The 20,267-nt window shown below is 45.6% G+C and overlaps 1 protein-coding gene across 1 annotated transcript in view; it reads right to left on the reverse strand.

Annotated features, from left to right (window-relative positions):
• The window catches only part of LOC132395189 (SLAM family member 5-like), a 49,987-nt gene that overhangs the window by 25,272 nt on the left and 4,448 nt on the right, over positions 1-20,267 (reverse strand). The window contains exons 2-3 of the mRNA XM_059971482.1: positions 17,470-17,790; positions 7,392-7,676 (exon numbers count right to left, since the gene is read on the reverse strand). Of these exons, the coding sequence (XP_059827465.1) occupies positions 7,392-7,676; positions 17,470-17,790 (606 nt within the window). The remainder of the gene's footprint in view (positions 1-7,391; positions 7,677-17,469; positions 17,791-20,267) is intronic.

A 20,267-nucleotide genomic window follows, 5' to 3' on the forward strand; every position in this document is an offset into this window, starting at 1 on the left:
CAACTCTCTGCTTTCTCCTCTATCCATGCTAATACACCAACCCAACCCTATGCTTCCTTATCTTATGGATAAGTCTCTTATGTGCCACCTTATTGAACGTCTTCTGGAAATCCAATTAAATAACATCCATCTATTCACTTCTATCCACTGCACTCATTATATCCTCAAAGAACTCCAGTAAGTTTGTCAAACAGGACCTGCTTTTGCAATTTCTTATTTAATGATAGCTTCAAGCATTTTCCCAACTACAGATATAAACATATAACAATTACAGCACGGAAACAGGTCATCTCGGCCCTTCTAGTCCGTGCCGAACGCTTACTCTCACTTAATCCCACTGACCTGCACTCAGCCCATAACCCTCCATTCCTTTCCTGTCCATATACCTATCCAATTTTACTTTAACTGACAATATCGAACTGCCTCTGCAACTTCGACTGGAAACTCGTTCCACACAGCCACCACTCTCTGAGTAAAGAAGTTACCCCTTGTGTTACCCCCAAACTTTTGCCCCCTAGCTCTCAACTCATGTCCTCTTGTTTGAATCTCCCCCATTCTCAGTGGAAAAAGCCTATCCATGTCAGCTCTATCTATCCCCCACATTATTTTAAATACCTCTATTAAGTCCCCCCTCAACCTTCTATGCTCCAGAATGTTCAACCATTCTCTGTAACTTAGGTGCTGAAACCCAGGTAACATTCTAATAAATCTTCTCTGTACTCTCTCTATTTTGTTGAAATCTGTCCTATAATTCGGTGACCAGAACTGTACACAATACTCCAAATTTGGCCTTACCAATGCCTTGTACAATTTTAACATTACATCCCAACTCCAATAATCAATGCTCTGATTTATAAAGGCCAGCATACCAAAAGATTTCTTCACCACCCTATCCACATGAGATTCCACCTTCAGGGAACTATGCACCATTATTCCTTGATCAATCTGTTCTACCGTATTCTTCAATGCCCTACAATTTACCATGCATGTCCTATTTTGATTAGTCTTACCAAAATGTAGCACCTCACTCTTATCAGCATTAAACTCCATCTGCCACCTTTCAGCCCACTCTTCTAACTGGCCTAAATCTTTCCGCAAGCTTTGAAAACCTACTTCATTATCCACAACGCCACCTATCTTAGTATCATCTGCATACTTACTAATCCAATTTACCACCTTATCATGCAGATCATTAATGTAAATGACAAACAACATTGGATCCAGTATAGATCCCTGAGGCACACCACTAGTCACCGGCCTCCAACCTGACAAACAGTTATCCACCACTACTCTCTGGTATCTCCCATCCATCCACTGTTCAATCCATTTTACTACTTCAATATTAATACCTAACAATTGAACCTTCCTAACTAACCTTCCGTGCAGAACCTTGTCAAAGGCCTTACTGAAGTCCATATAGACAACATCCACTGCTTTACCCTCATCAACTTTCCTAGTAACCTCTTCAAAAAATTCAATAAGATTTGTTAAACATGACCTTCCACACACAAATCCATGTTGACTGTTCCTGATCAGACCCTGTCTATCCAGATAATTATACATACCATCTCTAAGAATACTTTCCATTAATTTACCCACCACTAATATCAAACTTACAGGCCTATAATTGCTAGGTTTACTCTTAGAACCCTTTTTAAACAATTGAACAACATGAGCAACATGCTGGAGGGGATGGTCAGAGGCTCAGAGTTTCGACAGACTCGGAGTCCGCTGCGATCAGGTTGCTTTCACTGTGTGCTGTGTCTGCAAGACTGGGTCCGGCAGCGCCGTGGAAGTCCATAGCGGGGGTATTCCCTTCAGCCGCCAGCATGGGATGACGAGTCAATTGGGACCCTGAGAACTTGAGGAAACTGTATGGTGGTTTCTTTCGAATTTATAGTTTTATAACATCTTTGGACTATTTTTACTGTGCCATGGTCTGTTTTTTTTTATCAATTATTCTATTGTTTGCACTGTTGTAACTATGTGGTTTTGTGCAGGTCTTGTAGCTTTAGTTTTTGGTCTTGTTTGTCTGGGGGATTTGGAGCTCCTTTCCAGGGAATGTGCTAAGATGGTAGCGCGATATTAATATGCAGCAGCCTCTCTGGACTCTGGATTGGGGATTGTCAAACGTTATGTGGATTTTCTGGTGTAGTCTGTTTTGTCATATCATGCTTTTGTGATATCATTCTGGAAGTACGTTGTCTCATTTTTTAACTGCATTGCATTTTTGGTTTCTAAATGACAATAAACTGAATCTGAATCTGAAACTTTTAACCTTTCTTTTCAACCTAACAGGAACATAAAGATTCTGTACTCTCAAAATTTCACCTTTAAATGACTTCCATCTCTCTATTACATCCTTCCCATAAAACAAATTGACCCAATCCACTCCTTCTAAATCCTTTCGCATCTCCTCAAAGTTAGCCTTTCTCCAATCAAATATCTCAATGCTGGGTCCATTCCTATCCTTCTCCTTCTTATATTGAAACTAACGGTATTGTGATCACTGGACCAGAAGTGCTCCACAACACATACCTCCATCACCTGACCTATCTCATTCCCTAACAGGAGATCCAACACTGCCCCTTCTCTCGTTGGTACCTCTATGTATTGCTGCAAAAAACTATCCTGCATTCATCTTACAAACTCCAAACCAATCAGCCCTTTTACAGAATAGGCTTCCTAGTCTACATGGAGAAAAGTAAAATCTCCCACAATCACAACCCTGTGCTTACTACAAGTATTCGCTATCCCCTTACAAATTTGCTCCTCCAATTCTTGCTCCCCATTAGGTGGTCTATAATACACCCCTATAAGTGTTACTACACCTTTCCCATTCCTCATTTCTACCCAAATAGTCTCCCTAGATGAGCCCTCTAATCTATCCTGCCAGAGCACCGCTGTAATATTTCCTCTGACAAGCAATGCAACACCTCCCCTTCTTGTCCCTCTGATTCTATCACACCTGAAACAATGAAATCCAGGAATATTTGGTTGCCAATCACACCCCTCCTGCAACCATGTTTCACTAATAGCTATAACATGATATTTCCAGGTATCAATCCATGCTCTAAGCTCATCCACCTTTCTTACAATGCTCCTAGCATTAAAATAAATGTATTTAAGAAATTCTCCACCTCTTCCTCTCTGTTTATCTCTAACGGTGCAAACAATTTTACTATCTTCTGTTTCTTTCTTCTCCCATTCATCTGTTCCTACACTTTGGTTCCCCTCCCCCCTTGTATCAAGTTTAAGTCCACTGGAGCCTCTCTAGCAAACCTACCTGCAAGAATATTTGTCCCACTCCAGTTCAGATGTAAACCATCCTGCCAGAACAGGTCCCACCTTCCCTGGGAATCTGCCCAATTATCTATAAATCTGAAGCCCTCTCTCCTGCATCATGTCTTCAGCTACGTGTTGATCTGCGCTATCTTATTACTTCTAAACCCATCTGCACGTGGCACTGGTAGCAATCCTGAGATTGCTATCCTGGAAGTCATGTCCTTTAATTTGGTGCCTAACTCCCTAAACTCACCTTTCAGGACCTCCTCACTCTTCCTACCCATGTCATTAGTACCTACATGGACCACGACATCCGGCTGCTCACCCTCCCTCTTGAGAATACTGAGAACTCGATCCGAGATATCGCAGACCCTGGCACCAGGGAGGCAACAGACCATCTGGGATTCTCGATCTCTTCCACAGAACCTCCTATCTGTCTCCCTAACGATCGAATCCCCTATCACTACTGCTCTCCTCTTTTCCCTCCTTCCCTTCTGAGCTGATGGTCCAGTCTCGGTGCCAGAGACCAATCACTGCAACTTGTCCCTGGTAGGTCATCCTCACCAACAGTATCCAAAACGGTATACTTATTATTGATGGGAACAGCCACAGGGATGCTCTGCTCATTCTGTCTAATCCCCTTCCCTTTCCTGACAGTCACCCAGCTACCTGTCTCCTGCCACTTCCCAACTGGAAGATCACAATCTGTGCAAATTAGTGATAATATCTCAACCTCACTGGCGATCAACACTGGTGCATCTCAGGGCAAGTCCTAGGTATGGAGGCCCTTTTCTCACTGTTACCATCAGGGAGGAGATAGAGAAGCCTGAAGGCACAAACTCAGCGATTCAGGAACAGTTTTTTCCCTTCTGCCATCAGATTCCTAAATGGACATTGAACCCTTGAACACGACCTCACTTTTTTTGTTTTTATTTCTGTTTCTGCACTCTTCAATGTGAATATACTTACTGTAATGGACATTTATTTTTCTTTCCATATTGGTCATGTATTGTAGTGTACTGCTGCCGCAAAGTTAACGAATATCACGATATATGCCGGTGATATTAAACCTAATTCTGACAATATAGAAGGGGAGGGGTGAGAAATTACTGGAAGTTAGAGAAATCAATGTTTGTGCGATTCTCTGACAGAATATCAGGAGTTGCTCTCCAACCTGAGAGAGCTCGCACTGTGACAGTCGAGGAGGCCGATGGTCGAACTGTCAGAATGGGAGTGGAATGTGGGTTTGAAAGGGTGGCCTCCAGGGAATCTTGCCTTTTGTGGCAGATAGAGCAAAGCTGCGACACAAAGCAGCCCCCAGTCTACATAGGGTCTCACTGATGTAGAGGAGGCCGCACGAGGGGCACTGGATAGAGCAGATGAGCCCATCAGACTCACAGGTGAGGTGTCACCTCACCTAAAAGAAATGTTTGGGGCCCTGAAGGGTGATGCCCTTGTTCTGCTTGCAGGGATAAGTGCCATGAAGCTGATCATTGGGGAAGGGCAAGTGGACCAGGTACCCTCAGAGAGATCCATCCCCGTGGAAAACAGAGAGTGAAGGGAGGGAGAATGTGCCTTGTGGTAGGATCCTGTTGAGCATTGTGGAAGTTATGGAGAATGATCTGCTGTACATGGCGGCCCATGGAGTGATAAGGGGAGCTCTATCCCTGATACGGTGGCAGGAAGATAGACTGAGGTGGATACCGGGAAATGAAGAAGATGTGAGTGAGGGCAACATTGTCGGTGGAGGAAGGAGAACACTGTTCTTTGAAGAAAGAGGACTCTTCAGATGGTCCGGAACGGAAAGCCTCATCATAGGAACAGATGTGGCAGAGATGGAGGAACTGAGAAAGGGGAAGAGTCAGGATTCCTGGAAGAGTAGGTTCTCTGTAGCTGTGCATGTGTATGTGTTCTGCATCATAGTGACGCCATGCTTGGACGATCATGTGGTGTGGGTGAAGCTCACCCCACTATGCATGTGGGTAGGGTGCAGCTCACTGTCTCTTTGACATGTAACTGGTGGAGGACAGCTGATTTTCAATCATCTCATCTAACTGAGAACTTATCTGGGTCCCACACTGACAAATTGATAGGAGGTAGCTTTTGAAAGTCACCAGCCACAAGGGTTTTAGTCATGACTGTTCCAAGTATTTTCCAATAAGGGCCGAGCACTGGTTGTAAACCAACTGGTGATTTCCATGCCATGGTCACCTTGCTCCCACCCCACGTCTCTCCTGCCAAGATCCAGAAGCAGATGGTGGATTTTCTGTGTGGCAAGGATTTCTGATATAGTTCTGAGACTCCTGATTGAGGAGAGTGGTCAGTCACGGGTGTGCTTCTAAAACCAGGTGGCAGCTCTCTGAATCTGGACCCTGCAGATCCCTGTATGTTGAGCATCTTCCCAGAGTGTAGTCACTCCTGATGCATTTCTTTCCCCAGGAATAGGGCTGAAGGGCTCTTTTCTCAGCTCTGTGTTACATTATGACGCCAGGCCCTCAGGACAACAAGCGGCTCCCAGTGGCGAGCACCTGTTTCCCTGTTAAATCTGCCTGCCTATCACTGGAATCAGGGAATCCCTACCTCCAGGTACTGCGACTTGACAGGGAAGGAGTGAAATGCTTGAAGAGCGAAGCTGCACAGCACCAAGTCTTCTAGTGGATGATTTTGGTTTCCATGTCACCTTGTGATAAGAGATTTCTACATATTTTTACAGATATACTGTGGAGACATTCTAACAGGTTGCATCACCATCTGGTATGAAGGACCATTGCAAAGGATTGGGAAAAGCTGCAGATGGTTGCAATCTCAGCCAGCTCAGTCATGGGCACCAGACTCCTGAGTACTGGGGACACCTTCAAAAGGTGACAGTTAAACAAAGGAGATATCCATCATTAAGGATCCTCATTACCCAGGACTGGCTCTAATCTCATCGCTGCCATCAATGAAGACATTTTAGGAACACCTTCCTCCATCAGCTTTCTGAATGGACGGTGAACCAACTCATGAACACTGCCACACTATTTGTTTTGCTCGCTTTTTGCACTACTTGTTTAATTTTCTTAATGTATTTTATATTCTATATATAAATAATACACAAGTGTCTTACTGTGACTTGGTACTTGACTGCACTGCGACCACAAAACAACATATGCCCGTCATATTAAACCTGATTCTGATTCCAATCAGGGGTCTCATGACCATTGTCTGCTCCCAACTGGACAGACTCCCATTTTCCAGGAATTGCTTCTTGGCCTGAGAGTCCTCAGAGACAGTCTTATACAATTATGGGCTGCTTCTTGCAAATGCCTTGTATCCACATGGAGGCATTTCCTGTACACCCTAACTGTTCACCGTCATCTCCCCCATCTCTGGCCATTGTTCTGTGTCCTGGATATAGCTATATGGGACCTGGGGTGGGGTGTGTGCTGGTGGAAGCAGTGCTGTGCAGTAGAATTTTAATTTTATATTCACCTGTGGACTCATGGGTTCCTGTCTTTTTGTAGCCTGGATGAATATATGTTCCGTGTACAAGAAGGTGTGTCTCAATTCAGTATTTGATGTTTGCCTGGACTTAATCCCTGAACAAAGTGTGGCCAGATGTGAAGGGAGGGAGACCTCCTCATCATTCTGTTCATGAGCAAGGTGGCCATTCCTAGTGCAGACAATATCCCATCGAAAGCTCCACCTGAACCCACAGCCTGCCCATCATCCGAGGATATATCCATTCATGGATGTTAAATTAGAAGAAGTAAGCATTGTCTGCTGGAGACTTTCAAGGAGCAGTGGGCTCCACAAAGCTGGGTCCATTCTAGGAATGGGACAAATGCTTTAATCAAGCTTTGCCTAAAATAAGTGGGGAAAATATTGGGTACAGAATAAACCCCTCTCTCCAGTGATCTGTCAAACACTGCCAAGATACGTCAGATCTAGAGTAAAGCTCTTCTTTGCTGTCCCACCACACACTCTCAGCACAAGATTCAAAGTGAAGCTCTCTGTACACTGTCCCACCTAATGCTTCCAAGATACGGGCTCGATACAGACTGAAGCTCCCTCTGCAGGGAAACAACACCCTCAGAATAACCTGGGTTCTTTACTCTGACACTCACCAGATGTGTCCAGTTTGCAGATGTCCTTCAGCTGGATCTCTGCCTTTCCATTACTGATGGGGTTCCTGGCCTCACATTTGTACACAGCGTCCTTGACCTCTGCAGTGTGATGAACCTCTAGCATATTTCCGAGTACCCAGATGTGCCGCGTGCTGTCATTTACCAAAGTTTCTCCTTCCCACCACCACTTGAAGCTGGTGGGGTCACCTGAGGTCACGGTGCAGGTCAAGGTGAGGTTGCAGATCCCAGTGGTCTGAACTGTGATGTTTGCTCCTGACACAAGCTCTGAGGTTGGGACAGAGAGATGCAAGATGAGTAAAGGAAATCTTTCTGGACACTTCAATCACCAACTTCCCCATCCCATGCTGAACAGTCCCAAGTGAACATAAAGCTGATCCCTGTTCATATCCCCCCACCCATTTAACCCTTCACTCATCTTCCATTCAGCCAGTTGCTGCTAGAGGAAGTTCCCACATGTGCTGTGCCCTCCATCCCAAAAATTGCCCAGGCTCATCCACAAGCACTCAGCTATGTCTTGTTGATGGCTCTGTATGCTGGGAATTCTCTCAGTTCCATGTCTTTTGTTGCTCCTGAATCTGGACCAAGAGCAGTAACCATGGGACTGTGACTGGCACAGAGCTAGACTGGAACAGTGTGCAGTGTTCCAGAGTGAACCTGACACTGGAGATCCTGGGTCACACACCTCCTCCCCCATTCATCAGCTCACAGACCAGGGCCATGGGGACGTTGTTTCCCATTGCACATTCTGAGAAGGGAAACGAGGCAGAGTGGGGAGTAGGATGCAGTGATGGGCAGTAATTTGGGATGACAAATTCAGCCTTCACTCAAGGGCAGCACTCCAAGTACAGCTGCAGCTTTGCAGAGCTGGAGACCGAGGTTCAATCCTGATCTTGGCTGGTGTCCGTGTGGAATTTGTATGTTCTCTGTGGAATGGCTTTGGTTTCCCCCGGGAGCTTTGGTTTCCTTCACATGTCAAAGTCATTAGGGTAGGGAAGCTAATTAGACATTGGACATGCATTGCCACTGGTCTGTATGTCTAGAGCAGGTTGATGAGAATGTGGGAGCAATTAAAAATGGAATTAGTGCAGGATTAGTGTGAATGTGCGATGGTCAGCGTGGATCAAGGGCTTAATGGCTTTTTGTGTTCTGATCATGGGCTAGAGGGCTTTTCCTGTTCCGTATATCTGATAGGTTTTTCCCGTTCTGTATATCTACAGGGCTTTTCCTGTTCCTTATATCAAAAAGACTTTCTCTGTTTATGCATGGGAGGGCAGGGAGCTGGGGGGACTTTGGGTTCTAACATTTAACAGTCTTTGGGGCATTTTTCTTTTCATGGATGGTTGCGATGAAAAAGATTTGGAGCAGGGATGTGAGTGAATGGCTGATTATTCGGAGCGAAGGGAGTTCTTTACTACTCGGGGTAAAAGAGAGGTGAGGCTGCGCAGGCACATGACATCAGCCAATAGTGCGCGAAAGGTTTAAAAAGAAGACCGCCGTATCCAGCGGGCAGTGGAGTAAGATGCAGCAGAGTGACAGGGCTTTGGCGGTAACGGGACGAGGCGAGGTAGGTTTAACTGTGTTAATTGCGGAAAGGAAGTAGTACGTGTGTGAGGCCAGTTTTCTGTGCTCGGTGTCAGATGTGGGGTATCCTGGAGTCTCCTAACCTCCCGGACGGCCATATCTGCACCCCGTGTGTCAAGCTGCAACTTCCCTAACTCTGAGTTAGGGAACTGGAGAGGCAGCTCGATGAACTTCAACTAGTCAGGAGAGCAATGAAGTGATAGAAAGGAGTTATAGGCAGATTGTCACACCAGGGCCATGGGAGATGGACAAGTAGGTCACAGTCAGGAGGAGGAAGGGGAAGAGTCAGGTATGAGAGAGTACTCCTGTGGATGTACCCCTTGATAATAAGTACTCCTGTTTGAGTACTGTTGGTGGGGACAGCCTACCTGGGGGAAGCCGCAGTGGCCAGGCCTCTGACACAGAGTCTGGCCCTGTGGCTGTGAAGGGTAGGGAAGGGAAGAGGAAGGCAGTAGTGATAGGGGGTTCCATAGTTAGGGGGTCAGACAGGCAATTCTGTGGTCGCAGGAAAGAAACTCAGATGGTAGCTTGCCTCCCAGGTGCCAGGGTCTGCGATGTTTCAGATTGCGTCCATGATATCCTGCGGTGGAACGGAAAACAGCCAGAGGCCATGGTAAATATTGCTACCAATGACATAGGTAGGAAAAGGGAAGAGGTCTTGAAAAAAGACTACAGCAGTTAGGAAGGAAGTTAAGAAGCAGGACCACAAAGGTAGCAATCTCGGGATTACTGCCTGTCCCACTCGACAGTGAGAATAGGAACAGGATGAGGTGCAGGATAAATGTGTGGCTGGGGAATTGGAGCAGGGGGCAGGGATTCAGATTTCTGGATCATGGAACCTCTTTTGGTCAGGTGTGACCTGTACAAAAAGGGACCGGTTGCATTTGAATCTCAGGAGGACCAATATCCTGGGGGTAAGGTTTGCTAAGGATACTGGGGAGAGTTTAAACCAGAATTGTTGGGGGCTGGGAACCGAACTGAAGAGACTGGGGAAGAGGAGGTTGATTCACAGATAGAGAAAGCTTGTAGATGGTGTGAGAGGGAGGATAGGCATGTGATAGAGAAGGGATGTGCTCAGACCGAAGGTTTGAGATGTGTCTATTTTCATGCAAGGAGTGTTGTGAAGTTCGTGGAGTTTTTGGTGTGTTCAGGAAGGTTTCTTGACACAGTATGTAGATAAGCCTACAAGAGGAGAGACTGTACTCAATTTGGTATTGTGAAATGAACCTGGTCAGGTGTCCGATCTCTCCGTGGGAGAGCATTTTGGAGATAGTATTCATAATTCTGTCTCCTTTACAATAGCAATATAGAGAGGTAGAAACAGACAAGTTAGAAAATTGTTTAATTGGAGTAAAGGGAATTATGAGGCTATCAGGCAGGAAATTGGAGGCTTAAATTGGAAATAGATGTTCTCAGGGAAAAGTACGGAAGAAATGTGGCAAATATTCAGGGGATATTTGTATGGAGATCTGTGTAGGTACATTCCAATGAGACAGGGAAGTTATGGTAGGGTACAGGAACTCTGGTGTACAAAGGCTGTAATAAATCTAGTCAAAAAGAAAAGAAAAGCTAACAAAAGGTTCAGAGAGCTAGGTAATGTTAGAAGTCTAGAAGATTATAAGGCTAATAGGAAGGAGCTTAAGAAGGAAATTAAGAGAGCCAGAAGGGGCCATGAGAAGGCCTTGGCGGGCAGGATTAAGGAAAACCCCAAGGCATTCTACAAGTATGTAAAGAGCAAGAGGATAAGACTTGAAAGGATAGGACCTATCAAGTGTGACAGTGGGAAAGTGTGTATGGAACCGGACAAAACAGCAGAGGTACTTAATGAACACTTTACTTCAGTATTCACTGTGGAAAAGGATCTTAGTGATTGTAGTGATGACTTACAGCAGACTGAAAAGCTTGCGCATGAAAATATTAAGAAAGGGGATGTGCTGGAGCTTTTGGAAAGCACCAAGTTGGATAAGTCACAGGGACCGGATGAGATGTACCCCAGGCTACTGTGGGAAGCAAGGGAGGAGATTGCTCAGCCTCTGGTGATGATCTTTGCATCATCAATGTGGATGGGAGAGTTTCCAGAGGATTGGAAGGTTGCAAATATTGTTCCTTTATTCAAGAAATGGAGTAAAGATAGCCTAGGAAATTATAGACCAGTGAGTCTTATCTCAGTGGTTGGTAAGTTGATGGAGAAGATTGTGAGAGGCAGGATTTATGAACATTTGGAGAGATATAATATGATTAGTAGTCAGCATGGCTTTGTCAAGGGCAGGTCGTGCCTTACAAGCCTGATTGAATTTTTTGAGAACGTGACAAAAATCATTGATGAAAGAAGAGTAGTAGATGTAGTGTATATAGATTTCAGCAAGGCATTTGATAAGGTACCCCATGCAAGGTTTATTGAGAAAGTAAAGAGGCATGGGATCCAAGGGGACATTGCTTTGTGGATCCAGAACTGTTTTGCCCACAGAAGGCAAAGAGTGGTTGTAGACGGGTCATATTCTGCATGGAGGGCAGTTACCAGTGGGGTGCCTCAGTGATCTGTTCTGGGACCCTTACTCGTCGTGATTTTTGACCTGGATGAGGAAGTGGAGGGATAGTTTAGTAGGTTTGCTTTAGACACAAAGGTTGGAGGTGTTGTAAATAGTGTGGAGGGCTGTCAGAGGTTACAGCGGGCATTGATAGGATGCAAAACTGGGCTGAGAAGTAGCAGATGGAGTACAACCCAGATAAGTGTGAAGTGGTAGGTCAAATATGATGGCAGAATATAGTATTAATGGTAAGAATCTTGGCAGTGTGGAGGATCAGAGGGATTATGGGGTCCCAGTCCATAGCACGCTCAAAGCAGCTGAGCAGGTTGACTCTGTGGTTAAGAAGGTGTAGGTGTAGATGAAGGTATTGGCCTTCATCGATCTTGGAATTGAATTTAGGAGCCAAGAGGTAATGGTGCAGCTATATAGGACCCTGGTCAGACCCCATTTGGAGTACTGTACTCAGTCCTGTTTGCCTCACTACAGGAAGAATGTGGAAGCCATATAAAGGGAGCAGAAGTAAATTTATAAGGATGATGCCTGTATTGGGGAGCATGCCTAATGAGAATATGTTGAGTGAACTCGGCATTTTCTGCTTGGAGGGACGGAGGATGAGAGGTGACCTGATAGAAGTGTATAAGATGATCAGAGGCATTGATTGTGTGGACAGTCAGAGGCTTTTTTCCCAGGGCTGAAATGGTTACCACAGGAGGAAACATGAGGAAGTCTGCAGATGCTGGAAATTCAAACAACAACACACACAAAATGCTGGTGGAACACAGCAGGCTAGGCAGCATCTCATTTCTGCATACCTTGACACTGTCTTATCCCCACTTGTTAAATCTCTTCCCACCTATGTTCGTGACACTTCTCATGCTTTGAATTTTTTCAATGATTTTAAGTTCCCTGGCCCCCACCGTCTTATTTTCACCATGGACGTCCAGTCCCTATATACCTCCATCCCCCACCAAGATAGTTTCGAAGCTCTTCGCTTCTTTTTGCATTCCAGACCTAACCAATTCCCCTCTACCACCACTCTCCTCCATCTAGCCGAATTAGTTCTTACTCTCAATAATTTCTCCTTTGCCTCCTCCCACTTCCTCCAAACCAAGGGTGTAGCCATGGGCACCCGTATGGGTCCCAGTTATGCCTGCCTTTTTATTGGCTTTGTGGAACAGTCCATGTTTCAAGTCTATATCGGTATCCATCCCCCTCTTTTCCTTCGCTACATCAACAACTGCATTGGCGCTGCCTCTCGTACGCATGCTGAGCTCGTCGACTTCATTAACTTTGCCTCCAACTTTCACCCTGTTCTCAAATTTACCTGGTCCATTTCCGACACTTCCCTCCCCTTTCTTGATTTTTCTGTCTCCATCTCTGGAGACGGCCTATCTACTGATCTCTACTATAAGCCTACAGACTCTCAATGCTACCTGGACTATTCCTCTTCCCACCCTGTCTCTTGCAAAAATGCTATCCCCTTCTCACAATTCCTCTGTCTCTGCTGCATCTGCTCTCAGGATGAGGCTTTTCATTCCAGGACGAAGGAGATGTCTTCCTTTTTTTAAACAAAGGGGCTTCCCTTCGTCCACCACCAACTCTGCTCTCAAACGCAACTCTCCCATTTCCCGCACATCTGCCCTCACCCCATCCACCCACCACCCCACTCGGGAAAGGGTTCCCCTTGTTCTTACCTACCACCCCACCAGCCTCCAGGTCCAACGTATAATTCTCCGTAAGTGCCGCCACCTCCAACGGGATCCCACTACCAAACACATTTTTCCCTCCCCCCCCTTCTGCTTCTCACAGGGATCACTCCCTACATGACTCCCTTGTCCACTCGTCCCCCCCATCCCTTCCCACCAATCTCCCTCCTGGCACTTATCCTTGTAAACAGAACAAGTGCTACACCTTCCCTTACACATCCTCCCTCACCACCATTCAGGGCCCCAGACAGTCCTTGCAGGTGAGGCGACACTTCACCGGTGAGTCAGCTGGTGTGGTATACTGCGTCCGGTGCTCCCGGTGTGGCCTTTTATATATTGGTGAGACCCGACGCAGACTGGGAGACCATTTCGCTGAACACCTACGCTTGGTCCGCCAGAAAAAGCAGGATCTCCCAGTGGCCACACATTTTAATTCCACATCCCATTCCCATTCTGATATGTCTATCCATGGCCTCCTCTACTGTCAAAATGAATCCAAACTCAGGTTGGAGGAACAACACCTTATATACCGGCTGGGTAGCCTCCAACCTGATGGCATGAACATTGATTTCTCTAACTTCCGTTAATGACCCTCCTCCCCTTCTTACCCTATCCCTGACATATTTAGTTGTTTGCCTGTTTTCCATCTCCCTCTGGAGCACCCCCCCACTTTCTTTCTCCTGAGGCCTCTCGTCCCATGATCCTTTCCCTTCTCCAGCTCTGTATCACCTTTGCCAATCACCTTTCCAGCTCTTAGCTTCATCCCACCCCCTCCAGTCTTCTCCTATCATTTCGCATTTCCCCCTCCTCCCACTACTTTCAAATCTCTTACTATCTTTCCTTTCGGTTAGTCCTGATGAAGGGTCTCGGCCCAAAACATCGACAGTGCTTCTCCCTATAGATGCTGCCTGGCCTGCTGTGTTCCACCAGCATTTTGTGTTTGTTGTTGTTCCCACAAGAGGAAACAGGCTTAAGGTGCTGCGGAATAGGTACAGAGGAGATGTCAGGGGTAAATTTTTTACTCAGAGCGTGTTGAGTGCGTGGAATGGGCTGCTGTCAAGGGTGGTGGAGGCGGATACGATAGGGTCTTTTAAGGGACTTTTAGATACGTACATGGAGCTTAGTAAAATAGAGAGACATAGGTAAGCCTAGTAATTTCTGAGGTAGGGACATGTTCGGCACAACTTTGTGGGCCGAAGAGCTTGTATTGTGCTGTAGGTTTTCTGTGTTATTTTCAGGATGTATATTGTATACATTTCTCTGACATTAAATGTACCTTTGAAACTTTTGATCATACTTGGCTGGACCATCCATAGTACCTATAGTTTTTGCCTGTCTTGGTTTAGAATCAGGAAATAATTCATAAAGCAGAATATGTACGTTCAACCAATCCCAGCTGTGGCAGTTGGGATGGATCTGTCTAGCACTGTTCACTCTGAGCTACGGGGGTGCACGGCTGCACAGTGGCTGAAATACTCCCCACACGTAGCCTATGTTGATGCATTAACTGGAATTGGACGCAGCTAGAATAAGCTTTTGGGGACCCTGCAGCTCGTGCTCGTGTTCCCAGTATTATTTGTGTACTATTTCATTTGCACAGTTTATCCTCTTTTGTCCTCTGGATGTTTGTTGTTCTTTGTTCTATGTCTTTTTGTGGATTCAATTGTATTTCTTTGTTTTCCAGTGGTTCACTCACAAACACAATGAATCTCCCGGTAGTGTAGCAGTTTGTGAGATGCTAACGCTCAGGGCAATGGAGTTCAGTGTCCAATCCCAATGTTCTTCATTCTCCCCGTGACCGAGTGGGTTTCCTCCAGGTGCTCCGGTTTACTCCCACAGTCCAAAGCCGTACAGTTAGTTTGCTAATCAGTCATTGTAAATTCTCCTGTGATCAGGATCATATTAAATCTGTGGGTGCTGGGGGCTGCGGATCATTGGGCCGGACGGGCCTGTTCCCCATTGTATCTCTAAGTAAGTACAAATGTGAAAGATCTTCTTTTTTGTACTCTGTTTCATTATACCCTACAACTAATAAAATCAGAAGAATGCGAATTATCAATTGTCTAGGTATTTATAGTATGCACATTACAGAGAAATTTCATGTGCTGTGAAGTTTCCAGGCTGTTTAATGATTTCCTGCTCAGAACAAAGGTGCAGTTGTAAAAAATGTTTGCGTGAATGCTGATATCCAGCTTGATCCCAGCTTCCTACCGTGGCTCCATCCCTGCAGGTCGCAGTGTCTCGATTCACCTGTGTGCTGCTTGGATGTGGTAGGGCCTTTGCCTTTTCACCCTACCCATCAGCAAGTCCCAGATGTCCTGGCCCTCTTTGAGAAACCCCTTGATTCTGTCTCCTCCACCACCACAAATTTGTGCTTCGTGTCAACCCGACTGTCCAGGAAAACAGGTCCTCGTGAGCTTGTATTCAATCCTCTGTTTGGTAGTAAGAGTGTAATCTTAAACACACAGATGCTGGAAATCCAGAGCAACACACACAAAATGCTGGAGAACTCTGCAAGTCAGGCAGCATCTATGGAGAGGAAGCCTTCCTCAAGACTGGATAGGAAAGGGAAAGAAGCTGGGATAGAAAGGTGGAGGTGAGTGGGGTTCAAGAAGAGGTCAGCAAACAGCCTGTCCTCAGAGATCAAAGGAGAGGAGAGAGAGGTCAGAAATAGACTTAGTCAATCTCAGGGTGGAAGTTGGAGGCAAAGTTGACAAACTCCCCCATCTTCTTCTCCCTTCCTTTCCAATCCTGTTGAGGGGGTCTCGGCCCAGAACGTTGACTCTTTTTTCCTCTCCATAGATGTTGCCTGAGCTGCTGAGTTCAGCCAGCATTTTGTGTGCATTGCTCTGGGAGCAGAATCTTCCTGCTCTTACATTCTTATCCTTAACTGATAAATAACATTCTGTTTGCCTGTTTAATCCCCAGTGGTCTGAGTTTTAAAGGTGACTGGACACACGGACTGATGTTCTGTTGAATCTCCACTCTGTGTATGGCAGCAGCTCAATGCATAAAATCCATGGTCAAGGGATCAAGTTGTTGTTCAGACCAAAGATCAGAATGGGAAAGAAATGTGATCTTTGGCTGTGGGATGATGGCTGATGGGCTGTTTTGAGTATCTCCAAAACTGCTGATTTCTGGGATTTTCATGCACAACAGTCTCAAGTTTACAGAGAAGGGTATGTAAACCAAAAAAAAATCAATGACCAACAGATCTGTGAGCAAAAGTGCCTTGTTAGTGAGAGCAGTCAGAGGAGAATGGCCAGACTTGGCTTTGAAGTGGACAGGCTCCAGCAGGAGAACCCCACACCCTGCGGGTTCCACTCCCCCATCTAATAAAGAGGGCACTGACTCTACTTTTACATGACTATCAGTATCCTCATCTCTCCAATACTTTGGACAGAAACTCTTCAGAATAGAGAATGACAGCTACGGGGGCGAACAGTGGCAAATGGAGCTGAGGTGTAATGGGGCCGAGGCAGTGCAGGGCTGGGGGAGATTATGAAGTGCCCCGGGACAGGGTGTGCACAGTACATAGAGCGAGGTGGAGATCACTTTACTAGGTACACGTACACCTGCTCCTTCATGTAAATGTCTAATCAGACAATCCTGTGACTACAGAAAGTTGTAAACTCAACCATCGTGGGCGCTAACCAACCCAGCATTGAGCAGAACTTCAAAAAGTGGCATCTACCATTAAGTACCCCACCACCCAGAACATGCCCACTTCTCATTGCCTACATCAGGGAAGAGGTACAGGAGCCTGAAGTCACACACTCATCATTTCAGGAAAAGCTTCTTCCCCTCCCCCATCAGATTTCTGAATGGACAATGAACCCATTCACTCGACCTCACTACTTTTTCCTTTCATTGCTCTCTGTTTTGACTGTTTATTTAATTTTATATATATATATATTCTTTATTGTTAATTGGAGTGTTTTTATCATGTACTGCTGCCTCGAAACACTAAATTTGATGACATATGCCAGTGATATTGAAACTGATTCTGATTCTGGTTCTGTTCTAATTGTACGTGTTTGTACCACACTTCTCCCCGTATGCTGCTTCTCCAGGCTCGGGGCCACAGGGTCACCCTGCACGGCCACTGGCCTCATCTCCAGGGATGCAGTGGATGTGTTCCCCCAGCCCTGCACTGTCTCAGCCCAAATGTGGACACAGGCAGACAGTACATGATCTGCCCTCACCCATTAATCCAGGACCCTACACAAAGGTTTTACTCACCGTACACCTTAAGTTGGATATGCTCTAAGCGTTCTTTTCCTGAATCTCTTTCTGTAACAATGACCTCATATTCATCAGCATCCTCTTTCCTCAGATCATGGATTTCCAGGCTGAAGTTTCCAGAATGAAGAGTTATTTGATTGTTGTGACTGGTATTAAAGTACTTAATCGATCCTTGTGAGTATTGTGCTATCTTTTTTATGGGTGATAACCTTCTCCACACAACCTCATCCATGTCCTGTCTGACTGGGATCGAAGGAAACAAGGAAACCGACTGACCCAGGACTCCATTCACGATGGCAGGGGAAGCTCCAGTCCTGGCTGAGGAGACAAGAGGAGGCAGTCAGAATGTGAGCTCAGTGACCGGAGGAGGAATCAGAGCTTGCAGGATCACAGACACAGGGGCAGGCCATGCAGCCCATTGTCTGGCTTCTGGCCCATGAGTGATCAGCCCCACAGTTCCTCCATCACACAGTGAGCTCATGGGGGGAACAGAGTGAAGATTCTCCGCAGCCAGGCCTGAGAATTGAAGTCATGGAGGTAGAGAGATGGTAAAGGAACTCAGTCAAGTGAACAGTTTCAGTGGAGAAGGTAGAAGCATTTGAGGAGTTTGAACAAAAGAGGAATACAGCAACACTCTTACAGTTCAGCGCATTGGAGTTCAGAATCAACTCTGGCATCCTGTGTAAGCAAGTTTGTCCATTCTTACCGTGAGTCCACCCACTGCCCAGAGACATACCGGTTAGAAGGTCAAATGCTCTTGTAAATTGTCCTGCAGTTAAGCTCAGGATAACTCGTTGGGTAGCTCGTCTGGCCGTAAGGACCTGTCCAAGTCATATCTCTAAACCAATAAATAAATTGTATGGGGTAAATGGGAGGGTGTGAGCCATGTGGAGGAAGGGATTTCTGAAAATGGTAAAAGACATAAACGGTGAGGTGGAGAATCGAATACGAGAGAATCTGAGGTTGGTAGCTTTGGAATAGAGATGGGCATTAGAAACGATTTAAATCAGTGATGATGTTGCTTCGTTCATGTCAGTCATGATGCAGGCCTTGGTACAATTAATGAAATTAAAGTCATATGCAAAGTGGTCATTCAGTAATCTGGGAACTTTAACAGGGAAAATTACGAACATCTCATTCTGTACTGTATAAAAGAAGGAACTGCTTATTTGGAATCCAGGATGCCCTGATTGTGAGGCAGACTCCCCGTGATATATTTTGTAAATATAGTGGGTTTGATCCCTATCTTCAAGGAGTCCAATATCAAAATAGTTAGTTCAGCTAACAGCAGGAATTAATAGCACAAGAAAGTCTGTGGGCACAGGGAACCCAAAGCAACACAAACAGAGTGCTGGTGGAACTCAGCAGCTCAGGCAGAATGAATAGAGAGTCAAAGTTTTGGACCAAGACACTACTTCAGGACTGAGAGGGAAGGGGGGAGGTGCCAGAATAAAAAGGTGAGGGGAGGGAAAAGAGGCTAGCTGAGAGGTGGTAGGTGAAGCCAGGTGGGTGGGAAAGGTCAAGCGCTGGAGAAGAAGGAATCTGACAGGGAAGGAGAGTAGACCAACAAAGTGAGACTGCCTGGAAGTGCAGATAATTCTCACTACAAAACACTGTCTGCTGTTGCCTAAGTTTAATACACTGGAGTATTAGATAATTCTGTTTATCTCTGAGAAAAAAAAGAGTGAATAAACCTTTATAACTTGCATTTGTGGAGTACCGTAGGGACATTGTTTCTGTCCCAGACTACCCACAGTTATATCAGTTTGGATACTGTAGAGACATTGTTTCTTTCCCAGACTACCCACAGTCATATCAGTGCGGAGTACCGTAGGGACATTGTTTCTGTCCCAGTCTACCCACAGTCATATCAGTGCGGAGTACTGTAGGGACATTGTTTCTGTCCCAGACTACCCACAGTCATATCAGTGCGGAGTACCGTAGGGACATTGTTTCTGTCCCAGACTACCCACAGTCATATCAGTGCGGAGTACCGTAGGGACATTGTTTCTGTCCCAGACTACCCACAGTCATATCAGTGCGGAGTACCGTAGGGACATTGTTTCTGTCCCAGACTACCCACAGTCATATCAGTGTGGAGTACCGTAGGGACATTGTTTTTATCCAAGACTACCCACAGTCATATCAGTGTGGAGTACCGTAGGGACATTGTTTTTATCCAAGACTACCCACAGTCATATCAGTGTGGAGTACCGTAGGGACATTGTTTTTATCCAAGACTACCCACAGTCATATCAGTGCGGAGTACTGTAGGGACATTGTTTCTGTCCCAGACTACCCACAGGCATATCAGTGTGGAGTACCGTAGGGACATTGCTTCTGTCCCAGACTATCCACAGTCACAGTGTGGAATTCTGTAATGATATTGCTCATACCTCAGACTATATCCAGTCATATCTGTGACCAAAATGATGACACCAAACCTAATATTTACAATTTTGACAATGATACCAAATGAAGTGAGATTTAGAGTTGTATTGTGAGTGTAATGATGTTTTAAAATGACAGACAGGCTGTGTGGGTGAGTAAGACCATGACAGATGGAGTATGTTATTGAAAAACATGAAGTTATCCTCGATCGAAAAGACAAAAGTACTAAGTTTAGTAAGTGTTGTTCAAAGGAAATAGATCCCCTGTACACATTGTCACATGGAATCAATGTTCAGATACAGGAAGTACTTTGGAAGGCAAAAACAATAGATTCTGCAGATGCTGGAAATCCAGAGCAACATACAGAAAATGCTGGAGAAATTCAGCAGATTAGCAGTCGATGT

Source organism: Hypanus sabinus, chromosome 6 (genome assembly GCF_030144855.1).
Source record: "Hypanus sabinus isolate sHypSab1 chromosome 6, sHypSab1.hap1, whole genome shotgun sequence".
Taxonomy (NCBI): Eukaryota; Metazoa; Chordata; class Chondrichthyes; order Myliobatiformes; family Dasyatidae; genus Hypanus; species Hypanus sabinus.